The following is a 13,383-nucleotide window of genomic DNA, read 5'->3' on the forward strand; positions in this document are numbered from 1 at the left end:
GTGAATTCTATCATATTTTGATAACTTGGCCCCAAGGATTCTTTTACCTTAAGCTCTCTATCAACTCTGGTTCATTGCACAACACCCATCCAGAATCGCTGGCCCTCTAGTGGGCTCAACCACAAGCTGCTCTAAAAAGCCGTCTCGTAGGCACTCTAGTAATTCCCCATCCCATAATCCAGCACCAACCTGATTTTCCCAATCTACTTGCATCTACTTGTTCCCCATGACTACTGAAACACTGCCCTTTTGGCGTGCATTTTCTATCTCCCATTGTAATTTGTAGGCCACATCCTCTCTACTGTTTGGGGGCCTATATACAATTCCCATCAGGGTCTTTTTACCCTTGCAGTTCCTTAGATGATGATTCCTTAGTCCGCAATGATTCAACACTTTCCGACTCTGTGTCACCTCTTTCTAATTTGATTTCATTTTTTAGCAACAGAGCAATGGCGTCCCTCTGCCTTCCTGCCTATCCTTTTGTTCAAATGTGTATCCTTGGACATTATGCTCCCAACTATAACCTTTCAGCCATCACATCACACCTGCCAATCTGCAACTGTACTGCAAGTTCATCTATCTTATAGATAGATAGATAGATAGATAGATAGATACTTTATTCATCCCCAAGGGGAAATTCAATGTTCCTCCAGTATGATATCACATAAACACAAGACAGACCAAGACTAATTGACCAAAAAAACCACATAATTATAACATACAGTTACAACAGTGCAAAGCAATACCATAATTTGATAAGAGCAGACCATGGGCACGGTAAAAAAAAGTCTCAAAGTCCCAGATAGCCCATCATCTCACGCAGATGGCAGAAGGAAGAAACCTCCAACGTGGCAAAACTTCCCGATGCAGCCTCTGGAAGCACCCGAGCACAGCCAACTGTGAGTCCGTCCGAAAACTTCCGACAACTTCGTGCCTCCGACCAGCCCTCCGACACCGAGCACCATCTCTGCCGAGTGCTTCAACCCCGGCTCCGGCCACCAAGCAACAGGCAAAGCCGAGGATTCGGGGCCTTCCTCTCTGGAGATCTCTCCGATCGCTCAGTAGCAGCGTCAGCAGCACAGGCATGTCAGAAGTTTCGCCAGATGTTCCTCCGTGCTTCACACATCCGTCTCAATCAAATCAGGATTGTGCACGGCCCCTACTTACAGATAACGGATATTCCTTACTGGAGTGGCCGCTGCGCCCTGCGTCGTCGCGCGCCATCTTTATTCCATATTCTGCGCGCATTCAGATACAACACCTTCAGTCCTGTATCTGATTCCTTTTTGATTCTGTCAGACCATGCTCAACCTTTTGATTCCCCACTTTGTCTGAGGTCTTACCAACATCTGCCTCCACAACCTCTCCACTGTTTTGGCACTCTGGTTCCCATCCCCCCTGCAACTCTATTTTAAACCCCACTGTGTAGCATTAACAAACCTTCCTGCTAGGAAATTAGTACCCCTCCAGTTCAGATGCAAACTATTGCTTCTGTACGGGTCCCACCTTCCCTGGAAGAGACCCAATGATCCAAAAATCTTATGCCCTCCCTCCTATATCAACTTCTTAGCCACATATTAAACTGTATAATTTTCCTAGTTCTAGCCTCACTAGCACATAGCATGGGTAGCAATCCTGAGATCACAACCCTGATGGTGCTGTCCTGTAACTTAGCACCTAACTCCCTATTCAGAACCTCGTTCTGCAACCTTCCCATGTCATTGGTACCTACATGTTCCATAACTTCTGGCTGTTCACCCTCCCACTTAAGAATGCTGAGAACTCAATCTGAGATATCCCAGACCCTGACACCCAGGAGGCAACCTACCATTCAGAAATCTCGTTCTCGAATCTCCTGTCCGTTCCCCCAAATAACAAATCCCCTATCACCACAGCATGCCACTTCTTAACCCTTCCTCCGTCTGAGTCACAGAGGCAGACTCGGTGCCAGAGACCCGACCACTGTGACTTTCCTCTGTTAGGTCATTACACAAACACACCCCACCCACCGACAGTATCCAAAATGAATACCTGTTTTTGAGAAGGGTGGCCACAGGGATGCTCTGCACTGGCTCCTTAACCCCTTTCCCCTTCCTGACTGCCACCCAGTTTCTTGTGTCCTGAACCTCGGGTGTAACTACCTCTCCATATGTCCTATTTATCACCCCTTAATTGAATTGAATTGACTTTATTACTTATATCCTTCATATACATGGAGTAAAAATCTTTACATTACATCTCTGTCTAAATGTGCAATTTATAGTAATTTTCAATAAATAACAACAGATAATCAGTATAATATAGAAATACAGTTGCATCAGCATGAATTAATCAGTCTGATGGCCTGGTGGAAGAAGCTGTCCCAGAGTCTGTTGGTCCTGGCTTTTAGGCTACGGTACTGTTTCCCGGATGGTAGCAGTTGGAACAGTTTGTGGTTGGGGTGACTCAGGTCCCCAATGATCCTTTGGGCCCTTTTTACACACCTGTCTTTGTAAATGTCCTGAATAGTGTGAAGTTTACATCTACATTTGTGCTGGGCTGTCCGCACCAGAGTCCTGCGATTGAAGGGAGTACAGTTCCCATACCAGGCAGTGATACAGCCAGTCATGATGCTCTCAATTGTGCCCCTGTAGAAAATTCTTCAACCGCCTGAGGTTAAAGAGGCACTGTTGTGCCTTTTTCACCACATAGCCGGTAGGTACAGACCACGAGATCCTTGGTGATGTGTATGCTGAGGAACTTAAAGCTGTTCACGCTCTCAACCCCAGATCCATTGATGTTAATAGAGGTGAGCTTGTCTCCATTCCTCCTGTAGTCCACAACCAGCTCATTTGTTTTTGCGACATTGAGGGAGAGGTTGTTTTCTTGACATCACTGTGTCAGGGTGATGACTTCTTCCCTGTCGGTCGCCTTATTATTATTTGACATTAGGCCATTAATCTTTTTTCTTCTTCTCCCTGACTTTTCAGATTTGACCGGAAGGATTTTTCCCCTCCGTTTTATAGTTATATCCTCAAATGGAATGCCCAGTCTTCTTTTTTTTTTTGTTTTAGGTTAGTTTAGTGGGTTTTTTTCTCTTAATAATGGCAATTTTTGATCTTTTGTTGTGAATTGTTAAGAGGAGTTGTGGCTCCTTTTACATATTAGCTCAATATTATACTATACATGATTTTGACAGTGTACACTCCTTTTTTGTTGTTTGTACTTCTATTGGAATATGTATTTGATATAACTTCTCCTTTGATTTGTATTTGTCTTTATATATTTTTAAAATCAATAAAAAAAATTAAAAATGAAATGAAATGAGATTAGGCCAATCAGTGTAGTATTGTCAGGAAATTTAATTAGCAGATTGGAGCATAAAGGGTATACAGAGAGTAAAGGAGGGGGCTTAGGACACAGCCCTGAGATGCACCTGTGTTGAGGGTGAGAGGGGCAGAGGTGAGGGGAGCCCACTCTTACCAACACCTGCTGGTGATCTGACAAGATGTCCAGGATCCAACCTCTGGCCTCCAGAATGATCCGTAGTTCATCCAGTTCCAGCTCCAACTTCTTAACACGGTCTGTTAGAAGCTGCAGCTGGATATACTTCTCACAGTTGTAGTGGTCAGATAGAATGCCTTCCCACATCCCTCAAGAGGAACATTTGCACAATCCTGCCTGTCATCTTGACCTAGCTGAGCAGCCATACAGAAGAGAAGGAAAAAACCTGAGCTTTTCTTTTCCTTCTCTGGGTGAAGCCTCTTTTTGCTGAATCTCAAAGAGCTGAAGCATTAAGAGCTAAAGACTGAAAATATTTTGTGAGGTATATATAAAAAACACAATTGGCAAAATTTATCGGTGAGTAAATGTGAGGAAGGGAGAACAGATGCGGAATCAAGAACAAGAGAAAGACAGGACAATGAACATTCTTTTATGCGGCGCCTTTCTGACAGAAAAAGATTCAGGCAAAGAAAAAAAGAATTAAGAGGAACAAAATAATTGTAAGTAAAACAAATGGGATTAAGACAGTAACCACCACAAAGAAAAAAGATTAGCTTTAAAAATCATTAAATCACCATTGTGCCGATAATCTACAATAAAACGGAAGATACTAATTTCTGTGTTTCACTTACAGATAATGGTCAGAGTCAAACTTGGCCTCTTCAGCAGCCAGACGTCTTTGCCGACGTTCCACTGGAGTTGTGCTATCCGGTTCCTTCAGGTCAATCACATCACTGAGTTCATTCTGGTGAAGCAAACAAAACAACCATAACAAATGGAAGCCCAAGGAGACAGAAGTCCTCTTTATTATTCTATACTGCAAGAGCAGTTGCTAAAATTGAATCTTTAAATTGCTAGAGCCTTAAATCCATGTTGGAAATAATCCAGCAGAGCAGCCAACAGGACATTAAAGTTTCTGTCCTGAATACAAACTCGGCAGACTTTGAAATAAACAAGTAATACGTACACAACGCTGGAAGAACTCAGCAGGTCAGGCAGCATCCGTGAGAAAAGAGTAGCCAACGTTTTGGGCCGAGACCCTTCATCAGGAATGGGGGGGGGGGGGGGGGAAGAGAGGGCCGAAGCCCAGTAATAGAGATAGGGGAGGGGGTAGGGCCTAGAGGCGCCAGGTGGAAAACCAATCAGAGGAAAGATAAAGGGGGGAGGGGGAGGGAATAAGCATGAAAGAACTGTAGAGATAAAGAAGCAGAAAGTTGAAAGGGGAGAGAGGCAGAGAGGGACCTGGGATAGAGGAAGGGGGAGGGAATTACCGGAAATTGGAGAATTCAATGTTCATACCACCAGGCTGGAGGCTATCCAGACGGTAGATGAGGTGCTGCTCCTCCAACCTGAGTTTGGCCTCATCATGGCAGTAGAGGAGGCCATGTATGGACATATCTAGATGGGAATGAGAGGCAGAGTTGAAGTGGGTGGCAACCAGGAGGTCCTGTCTATTGTGACGGACGGAGCGTAGGTGCTCGATGAAGCAGTCCCCCAATCTGCGTCGGGTCTCACCGATGTAGAGGAGGCTGCACCGGGAGCACCGGATACAATAGACGACTCCAGCAGACTCGCAGGTGAAGGGTTGCCTCACCTTGAAGGACTGTCCGGGGCCCGGAATGGTGGTAAGGGGGGAGGTGTGGGGACAGGTGTAGCATTTGCGCTTAGCAATATAAATAGCAAAAATTAGCTCAGGAGACAGGAGTTGAGAACAGTGTTACAAACAGCAAAAGCTCAACTGACCAGCACGAGACGATCATAACGCTTGTCCTTCAAAAGCTTATGTTAGACCTGCTTATCAATAATGCACAGGCCATCAGCAGGAGAGAATTACAAGTTATGCTGTTTGTTTTGCTCATCAGGCTGCTGCTACACGTTTAAAAGCGAAACATACCGTAAGTGACCATTCTAAACATTGTCTTTACATAATCAAGAGAATTCCTGGTGTGCTCAGCAAGTCTGGGGATTTTGTGTGTTACCAACTGTCTGGATTGGAGATTTACCATAGAGAGGGAAAACAAAGAAGGGATCACAATCACAATTTTATGGTGAGGAAATTTGGCTGTTAATACTAAAGATTAATTTCACAACCTGGAAATAAAACAGATGTTGAGTGCATGCACATAGGACTAAATTTTATTCCTTCGAGCAATCTGTATTTTCATAAATTGGTAGAAAGCCCACAACAACAGCACTGTATTGTTAACCATTTTTTTATGGGCAGAGTCCAATTAAATTATAGGTAAAATTCTAAATGCACACTCCAATACACAGACTGCTAAGGGACTTGGCTAGATCCTTGGCAGATTACTTGTATGATAGTGTAAATTAGGTATTACTAAATGTTTAAAAGAAACAGCTCCACAGCTTTTCTACATTCAAGCAACTCCTCAAAAGTCAATGACTTTGACAAGTTATCAACATGAACACTTCGAAACTTTTTAAAGTATTCTGTTATTAGATATAAATAACTCTTGCATTACATTGAATATTTTGCTTTTACACAGTCCAACAACTAGAAGAGAAGAAATAATTACAGTTTATCAGATTACTTTCTCTGGTGTTGGGTGTAGAACACAGTAGATTAGTTCAACTGTAGTGATGGCTCACAGCTGTCGCCATGATTCTTTCATGGGCCTCATCTTAAAAAGGATGTGCTGAAACTAGAGAGGGCCTTGATAGAATGGATGTGGAGAGGATGTTTCCTATGGTGCAGGAGTCTAAGACCAGAGGGGACAGCCTCAGAATAGAGGGGTGTCCTCTTAGAACGGAGATGGCGAGGAATTTCTTTAGCCAAAGAGTAGTGAATCTCTGGAATTCTTTGTCACAGGCAGCTGTGGAGACCAAGTCTTTAAGTATATTTAAGGCAGAGGTTTGATCAGTCAGGGCATGACATAGATGGGGCCAAGGCAGGAGACTGGGACTGAGAGGAAAATTGGATAAGCCATGATGAAATGGCAGAGCAGACTCAATGGGCCAGATAGCCTAATTCTGCTCCCACATCTTATGTCTTATGCTGACATATGGCTTTCTCTAAAGATTCACAACAGAGGGAGGGATGATGTTACTGAAGTGATTTGTACTACATGATAGCGTTATAACAAATTCAACACAACTTCAGAGCAAAGATACTACAGATAATATCAAGAGAATTAAAATAAATGCTGCATTTGGTTAAGGAAATGTATAATCAGTGGTTTATTTTTACACATGAACTTGCAGGTCATAAACATACACAGAGTGTATGAGAAACATGATATATTCTTATGTGATAACAAGAAATAAATGGCAAAGTAATTTCCTGGCTAAAATGTACTTTGGGGTACCCTGGTCCTGTGAAAGGCACAAAAAAGCAAAAATTTTCTTTCAATCTACAAGATTCTGCAAATGAACTATGGACATTATAATGCCTACAATAAATCTTTATCATTCAAGGAAGTCATTCACATTTTTTTTCACATAAATGCCTTTTACTGGTTACTCAATTATTCCTGCTTCAATTCCCTTTAATCTAATGCCTAAAGCAATGAATTAGTGGTGTGCATGTATAATAAAAAAACAAGACTAACAAGGTACAATGTACTTAACCCAAGGCCACAAACAATCAGAGGGTTTTTCCAACATTCCGAATTAACACTTCCAGCTATGTAACACTCTGCATTGCTCAAATGAAAATTACTACCTTACAATAAAAATTACGAAGTCTCACTTTTGAAACAATTCTTAAAAATAACAAAATGACATAATAACAGCAAATCAATGCATTGGATTCAACAATAACCAGCACCTGAATAGAAAGACCAATGAGCGGTCTAACTAACTCAGAACTAACTACCTAAGCAGCCAATGCTCCATCTGATCCAACCACAAGTAACTGCGTGTTTTTCTTTTAGACACAAGGTTAGGAAACCTGATGAGCAAAAGATGAACAGTTTTATTTTCAAAGATCCCAATTAGTCTTCAGTGCTAAACAGCATTGAAGATGATAACAGGCTTCGAGAGGATGCGGACAGGCTGATGGAATGTGCAGGCAGAGAAAAGATAAAATTTAATGTAAAATTACAGATTCTGACACAAAGGGGAGTGACAAGAAAATCATTATTCTGAAGCTGGTACAGGCAGATCCAACTATTTATCGGTATATAGATTTATAAAAATGAGAGGACAGGCTCAGAAAGCAATTAAAATGTACAGGTCCTCCCCAGGTAACAAATGCTTGACCCATGTACAGGCGGACATATGAACAAGTGTTTGGGATTCTTGCAAGGTGGAACCTGAGTTGTGGAAATATCTCACATGTTGAGTTAAATACCCTTAGCTTTAAAAACATTGCTAGGCAGTCACATTTGCAACCTGAGACCTCCATATGGAGCCCAGGGTCTCAGTGAGGCATGTAGTTCAAAAGCAATGAAATTACAATGAAACGCTCAAAAACACAGTGTCTCTTCTTGGTCACTGCACTACCAGAAGCATGAGCTCGAGATTGCAGAGGAGATTTACTGGGACAGTTTCAGGCATAATGAACTTCAAAAGTGGGCAAGTTAGAGAGGGTAGCATTGTTCTTATTGAAGTAGACTGTTGGCAGATGAATGAACTGAAGTGTGCACAAGTTAAAGTTCTGTACCAGAAAAGGACAAAATGTTATCATAGAGGGATATTTTCAGGTTGAAGGAGGCATGGCAAGAAAAAATATCCTCAGTCACATTCCTACAAATGAAGTGAAAGACTGAATTATTTGTAATTTGCAGGTTTACACTGTTAATGATGCACTATGCTGCATTCCAAACCATCACCGATTATGCAACACACACAAAATGCTGGTGGAACGCAGCAGGCCAGGCAGCATCTATAGGAAGAAGTACAGTCGACGTTTCGGGCCCAGACCCTTCGTCAGGACTAATGGAAAAAAAGAGATAGTAAGAGATTTGAAAGTGGGAGGGGGAGGGGGAGACCTGAAATGATAGGAGAAGACAGGAGGGGGAGGGATGAAACTAAGAGCTGGGAAGTTGATTGGCAAAAAGGATACAGGGCAAGAGAAGGGGGAGAACCATAGGATGGAAGGCCTTGGAAGAAAGAAAGGGGGAGGGGAGCACCAGAGGAAGATGGAGAACAGGCAAGGAGTTATTGTGAAAGGGAAAGAGAGACAGAAAAAAATATACACACACGTATATCTATCTCGACAGTAGCCATGGATTGACATATTGGAATGGGAATGGGATGTGAATTAAAATGTGTGGCCACTGGGAGATCTTGTTTCCTCTGGCGGACAGAGCGTAGGTGTTTAGCGAAACGGTCCCCCATCCCTATTTATTTATGTATTTGTATTTTATATATTCTTTTCGTATTTTTCTCTCTCTTTCCCTCTCACAATAACTCCTTGCCTATTCTCCATCTTCCTCTGGTGCTCCCCTCCCCCTTTCTTTCTTCCAAGGCCTTCCATCCTATGATACTGCCCCTTCTCTCGCCTTGTATCCCTTTTGCCAATCACCATTCCAGCTCTTAGCTTCATCCCTCCCCCTCCTGTCTTCTCCTATCATTTCAGGTCTCCCCCCTGCCCCTCCCACTTTCAAATCTCTTACTATCTCTTTTTTCCATTAGTCCCGATGAAGGGTCTCCACCCGAAACGTCGACAGTACTTCTCCCTATAGATGCTGCCTGGCCTGCTGTGTTCCACCAGCATTTTGTGTGTGTCGCTTGAATTTCCAGCATCCGCAGATTTCCTCGTGGTACCAATTATGCATGTGCTCAAACCTTCTGGTTTAAGATAGCGTGACAGCTTACTGCTGGGTTTTGAGGCAAGAAATTCAACTGAATACTTTATTAATAACACTTTTCATATGGAAAATTGTGGTAAACTATCACCGCAAACGGTGAAGGGGCGAGTGAGGGCAAAGCTGATCAGAGGGTTGACACGTGTGGATGCGAGATGGACTTGGGGCAAGGTCAAGGAGAAGATGGAGAGAAGTAGAGATGTTGGAACCTGGAGGTGAAGTTGGAGTGAGCCAAGTGGAGAAAAGTTGAAGCTGAGTTGTTTCAGAGCCCGTCCTTCTAAACAGGGAGTGAAGTTTGATCCATCTACACATTGCGTCGATTTGGAAAGCTCGAGTATAGATCGGAAGGGCCCAGAGGGTGTTGCTCTGGCGGGGTCCGGGTCCGAATGCTTAGACAATTTAAATGCTGAGGCAGAGGGACTGAAAAGGTAGGGTGTCAGGACCAGAGGCGAGGGTCGAGCCGGGTCTGCACCGCTATGTTTTACTCCGCTCTCCTTGGCACTGAGGTTATGTCATGCTCCGGTTTAGTGTCAGCGAGCTTCGCGGCAGTTTGTCTCTGTGTGATGAACTGAGACTGAGACGATGGGCCTACTCCAGCTGGCCAGGGCTTATGGACTCAATTTCATTCTGAATGCCGATGCTTCTTTATTGTGTGCATGATTTGTTTCTCTCCCTCCTTCCCTCCCTCCCTCCATTGGCATTGGTCTTCCTTTTTTAAAAATGGGTTCTTTTGGGTTTCTTGTTTAGTGGCTGCCCGTAAGCAGACAAATCTCAAGGCTGTATAATTTACACATTCTTTGATAATAAATGTACTTTGAACTTTGAAACCTTGCGCGCAAAAGTCATATGTTAAAGCTACAGTATAGATACTGTAAATGAGCTAAGGAGCGAAGGAAGTAATACTTTAAATTTATATTTAGTCTCATAAATACTCCATCTCTGCAGGCCAAACCAAAAGTTGCTTTGGCCCATAGTGGGCGGGCTCCCTTGTTCTGATCAAAGTGAACACATTTTATTTCAGAAAGCCACAGGTGACATGTGGAATCAGACTAGAATGTCATTACCGGGAAAGCACTTCCGAAATGAGGAATTGGAAGCAAGTGTGAAATAATTTTTTTTAAGACTGTGGGAAAAGAGTGTGAATGTGGTCAGAACTGGATTGCTCTTACAACGAACTAGCATAGGCTCAAAGGAAGAACGGTTCCATCCTGTAGTGAACGATGCCAGAATTCAATTTTACACAAATCACAATCAGGTTTATGATCACTGACATGAGATTTGTTCTTTTGTGCCACCATTACAGGGCAGAGTATTAAAAATTACTATTAAGTTAAAATAAGAAATAAAATAATAGTGTTTTCTCTCTACTTTCATTAAAAATACCTCCCCAATCGCTTTCTCCACTCAACTACTAGCTCCTTTATAATCTTTATAAATGTTCTATCACTACGCAGCACTCCAGAAACCCACCTGTTAAAATATTTTAACCAACTACCTTCCAATACATTCCTATCAAAATCACTCTGAATAAATAAATACTGAAAAGCTCACAACAAAAACAAATAGTTAATTCAAGAAAACAAAGCTTAATTGTTAATTACTCAGGCAAACAGCAACGTGACATGGACAGACAAGTTTATGGAACAGATTAATGAGAGCCAACAATGATTTTAGTTTCATTAAGTCAGTTTGAGAAGCTCTCCACAGAAAGGTGGCAAGTGAAAAAGAAAGAAACAGTAGTTACTTCTATGAAGCAATCCACTGGGTAATCACCAGTGATGTTGAAAAAAAGCATTCATACAAGATGGACAAAGAATGGGTCCTCCCTTAGGCATGGCAGTTGAATACAAATCAGAATCAGGTTTGATATCACCAGTGTATGTCATGAAATATGTTGTTTTGCAGCAGCAGTACATTGCAATACATAATAAAAAATGTAACTCACAATAAAAATAGTATTTATTATATAAAAATTAAATTAGTGCAAAAAGAAAGGAAAAACAGAAAAAAAATAGTGAGGTATTTTTCATGAGTTTATTGTCCATTCAAAGCTCTGATGAAGGAGGGGAAGAAGATTTTCCTAAAGTGTCTTCAAGCTCCTGCACCTCCTCCTTGAAGGTAGCCATGAGAAGAGGGTATGTCCCAGGTGATGGGACCACTTAATGATGGATGCTGCCCTTTTGAGGCATTGCCTTTTTAAGAAGTCCTCAGTGCTGGGAGGGAACTGGCCGTGATGGAGCTGACTGAGTTCATAACTTTCTACAGCTTTTTCCGATCCTGTGCAGGGGCCCCTCCACACCAGGTGGGGATGCAACAGTAAGAATGCTGCCCACGGTACAAATACAGAAACCTGTTAACGTCTTTGGTGAGATACCAAGTCCCACAAACTTCTAATGAAATACAGCTGCCATCATGCCTTCATTGTAATTGCATTAATATGTTGGGCCAAGGATAGACCTTCAAAGATACTGACACTCAGACACTTGAAACTGCTCATCATTTCCACTGCTGATCCCTCTATGAAGACTGGTGTGTGTTCCCTCAACTTCTCCTTCCATGATTAATTCCTTGGTCTTACTGATATTGAGCAGAAGGTGGTTGTTGTGACAGCACTCAGCCAGCTGATGGACCTCACTCCTGTACACCTCCTCATCGCCATCTGAGATACTGCCAGCGAGTCATTGGAAAATTTAGAGGTGGTGTTCGTGCTGTGCCTCACCACGCAGTTGTATGTGTAGAGAAAGCAGAGCAGTGGGCTAGGCACACATCCTTGAGGTGTGCCAGTGTTAATCATCAGTGAGAAGGAGATGTTCTTTATGATCTCCATTGATTGACATCTCCTGATGAGGAAGTCATGGGTCCAGCTGCAGAGGGAGGTACAAAGGCCCACGTTTTGGAGGCTCTGCATCGCAAAAATCCGGGGACAAGGCTAGGGTCAGCAGAAGAATGAGCATTCATACAAACGCTAAAACAAAAGGTTGCTATGCACCTGTTCTTAAAGCCCAGCATTGACATCTTTTTCAATATCTGGAGTACAGGAGCTAAAACATCCCTGTTACTGTTTCTCAATCAATTTCCTCCACATTCTGCTCTTCAGGACAGAATCCATAAATCCAGCTTAAGTTTTCTATATTTGCTAATTCTACCCTAGTTCAGCTTTCCTTGCAACCTTTTAGACCAAGACATTTGACGTATTATTGTGGCAGTTTCCAATTGTCCACAGTGAACCACTGTGTTCATCGGTAGCTCTCCGACTTGGCCCAGTTTGTATGCATTTCCACAAGGGGAAACGGACAGAGTGTCTTCCTCAAACAAAACAATCCGATTTAACAAGAATTAATATTTCCATTTCCAAAGTACATTTAAGTTTAATTATCATTCAACCATACATGAGCATAGCCAAGCGAAACAGTGCTTCTCCAGGGCACAAGGTGCAAAACACATTAGAACAGCACACAACACACTACACACATGGTCACAATTTCAGAAAAACAGTCACAACAGATGTAGACTGATGGCAATGTCCTTCTTTTGCACTTTCATCACATCTCCAGAACTCTAGTGCATTCAAAAGTGAGCAACAGCAATCTTGGCAACTTTTACCTCAGCAATCTCGACTGGCCCTTTACACTCCAACTCTTTAAAGCTTTCCTGCCTCAAAAATCTTTTCATAGCTTTCTTTCACTCCAGCACTACAGCCTCTGGTAAATGTTACGGCCCAATCTGCTCTGGTATCTCTTTTACTGTGAGACCATTAAATTGAGAAACAGAGCCTCAAGACACTATAATCCGGAGCTATGGAGGGCTCAGCAATCTCACCAATGCCGTTGAATGGAACATTTTACAGTAAGTAGTGGATACAGCCCAGTCCTTCATGATGGATGCTGCTTTCCTGTGACAGCTTTCCTTGTAAATGTTCTCAGTGGTGGGTGGAGAGGGCTTTATCTGTGAATGCCCATAAGGGAAAAATCTCAGAGTAGTACAGTCGGCCGTCCTTATCCACAAATTCTGCATGCGCGAATTCAACCAACCGCGAATCGAGAAAACCCGGAAGTGCTCTTCCAGCACTTGTTGTTCGAGCATGTGCAGACTTTTTTTTCCTGTCATTTTTCCTTAAAACTAGTGGTCA

At 42.6% G+C, this 13,383-nt stretch overlaps 1 protein-coding gene across 5 annotated transcripts in view; it reads right to left on the reverse strand.

Annotated features, from left to right (window-relative positions):
• shq1 (SHQ1, H/ACA ribonucleoprotein assembly factor) overlaps positions 1-13,383 on the reverse strand; it is a 131,405-nt gene that overhangs the window by 68,128 nt on the left and 49,894 nt on the right. For all 5 annotated transcript variants that reach the window (XM_073072392.1, XM_073072393.1, XM_073072390.1 and 2 more), the window contains one exon: positions 4,116-4,228. In XM_073072392.1, the coding sequence (XP_072928493.1) occupies positions 4,116-4,228 (113 nt within the window). The remainder of the gene's footprint in view (positions 1-4,115; positions 4,229-13,383) is intronic.

This window comes from Hemitrygon akajei, chromosome 19 (assembly GCF_048418815.1).
Source record: "Hemitrygon akajei chromosome 19, sHemAka1.3, whole genome shotgun sequence".
In the NCBI taxonomy this organism is placed as follows: domain Eukaryota; kingdom Metazoa; phylum Chordata; class Chondrichthyes; order Myliobatiformes; family Dasyatidae; genus Hemitrygon; species Hemitrygon akajei.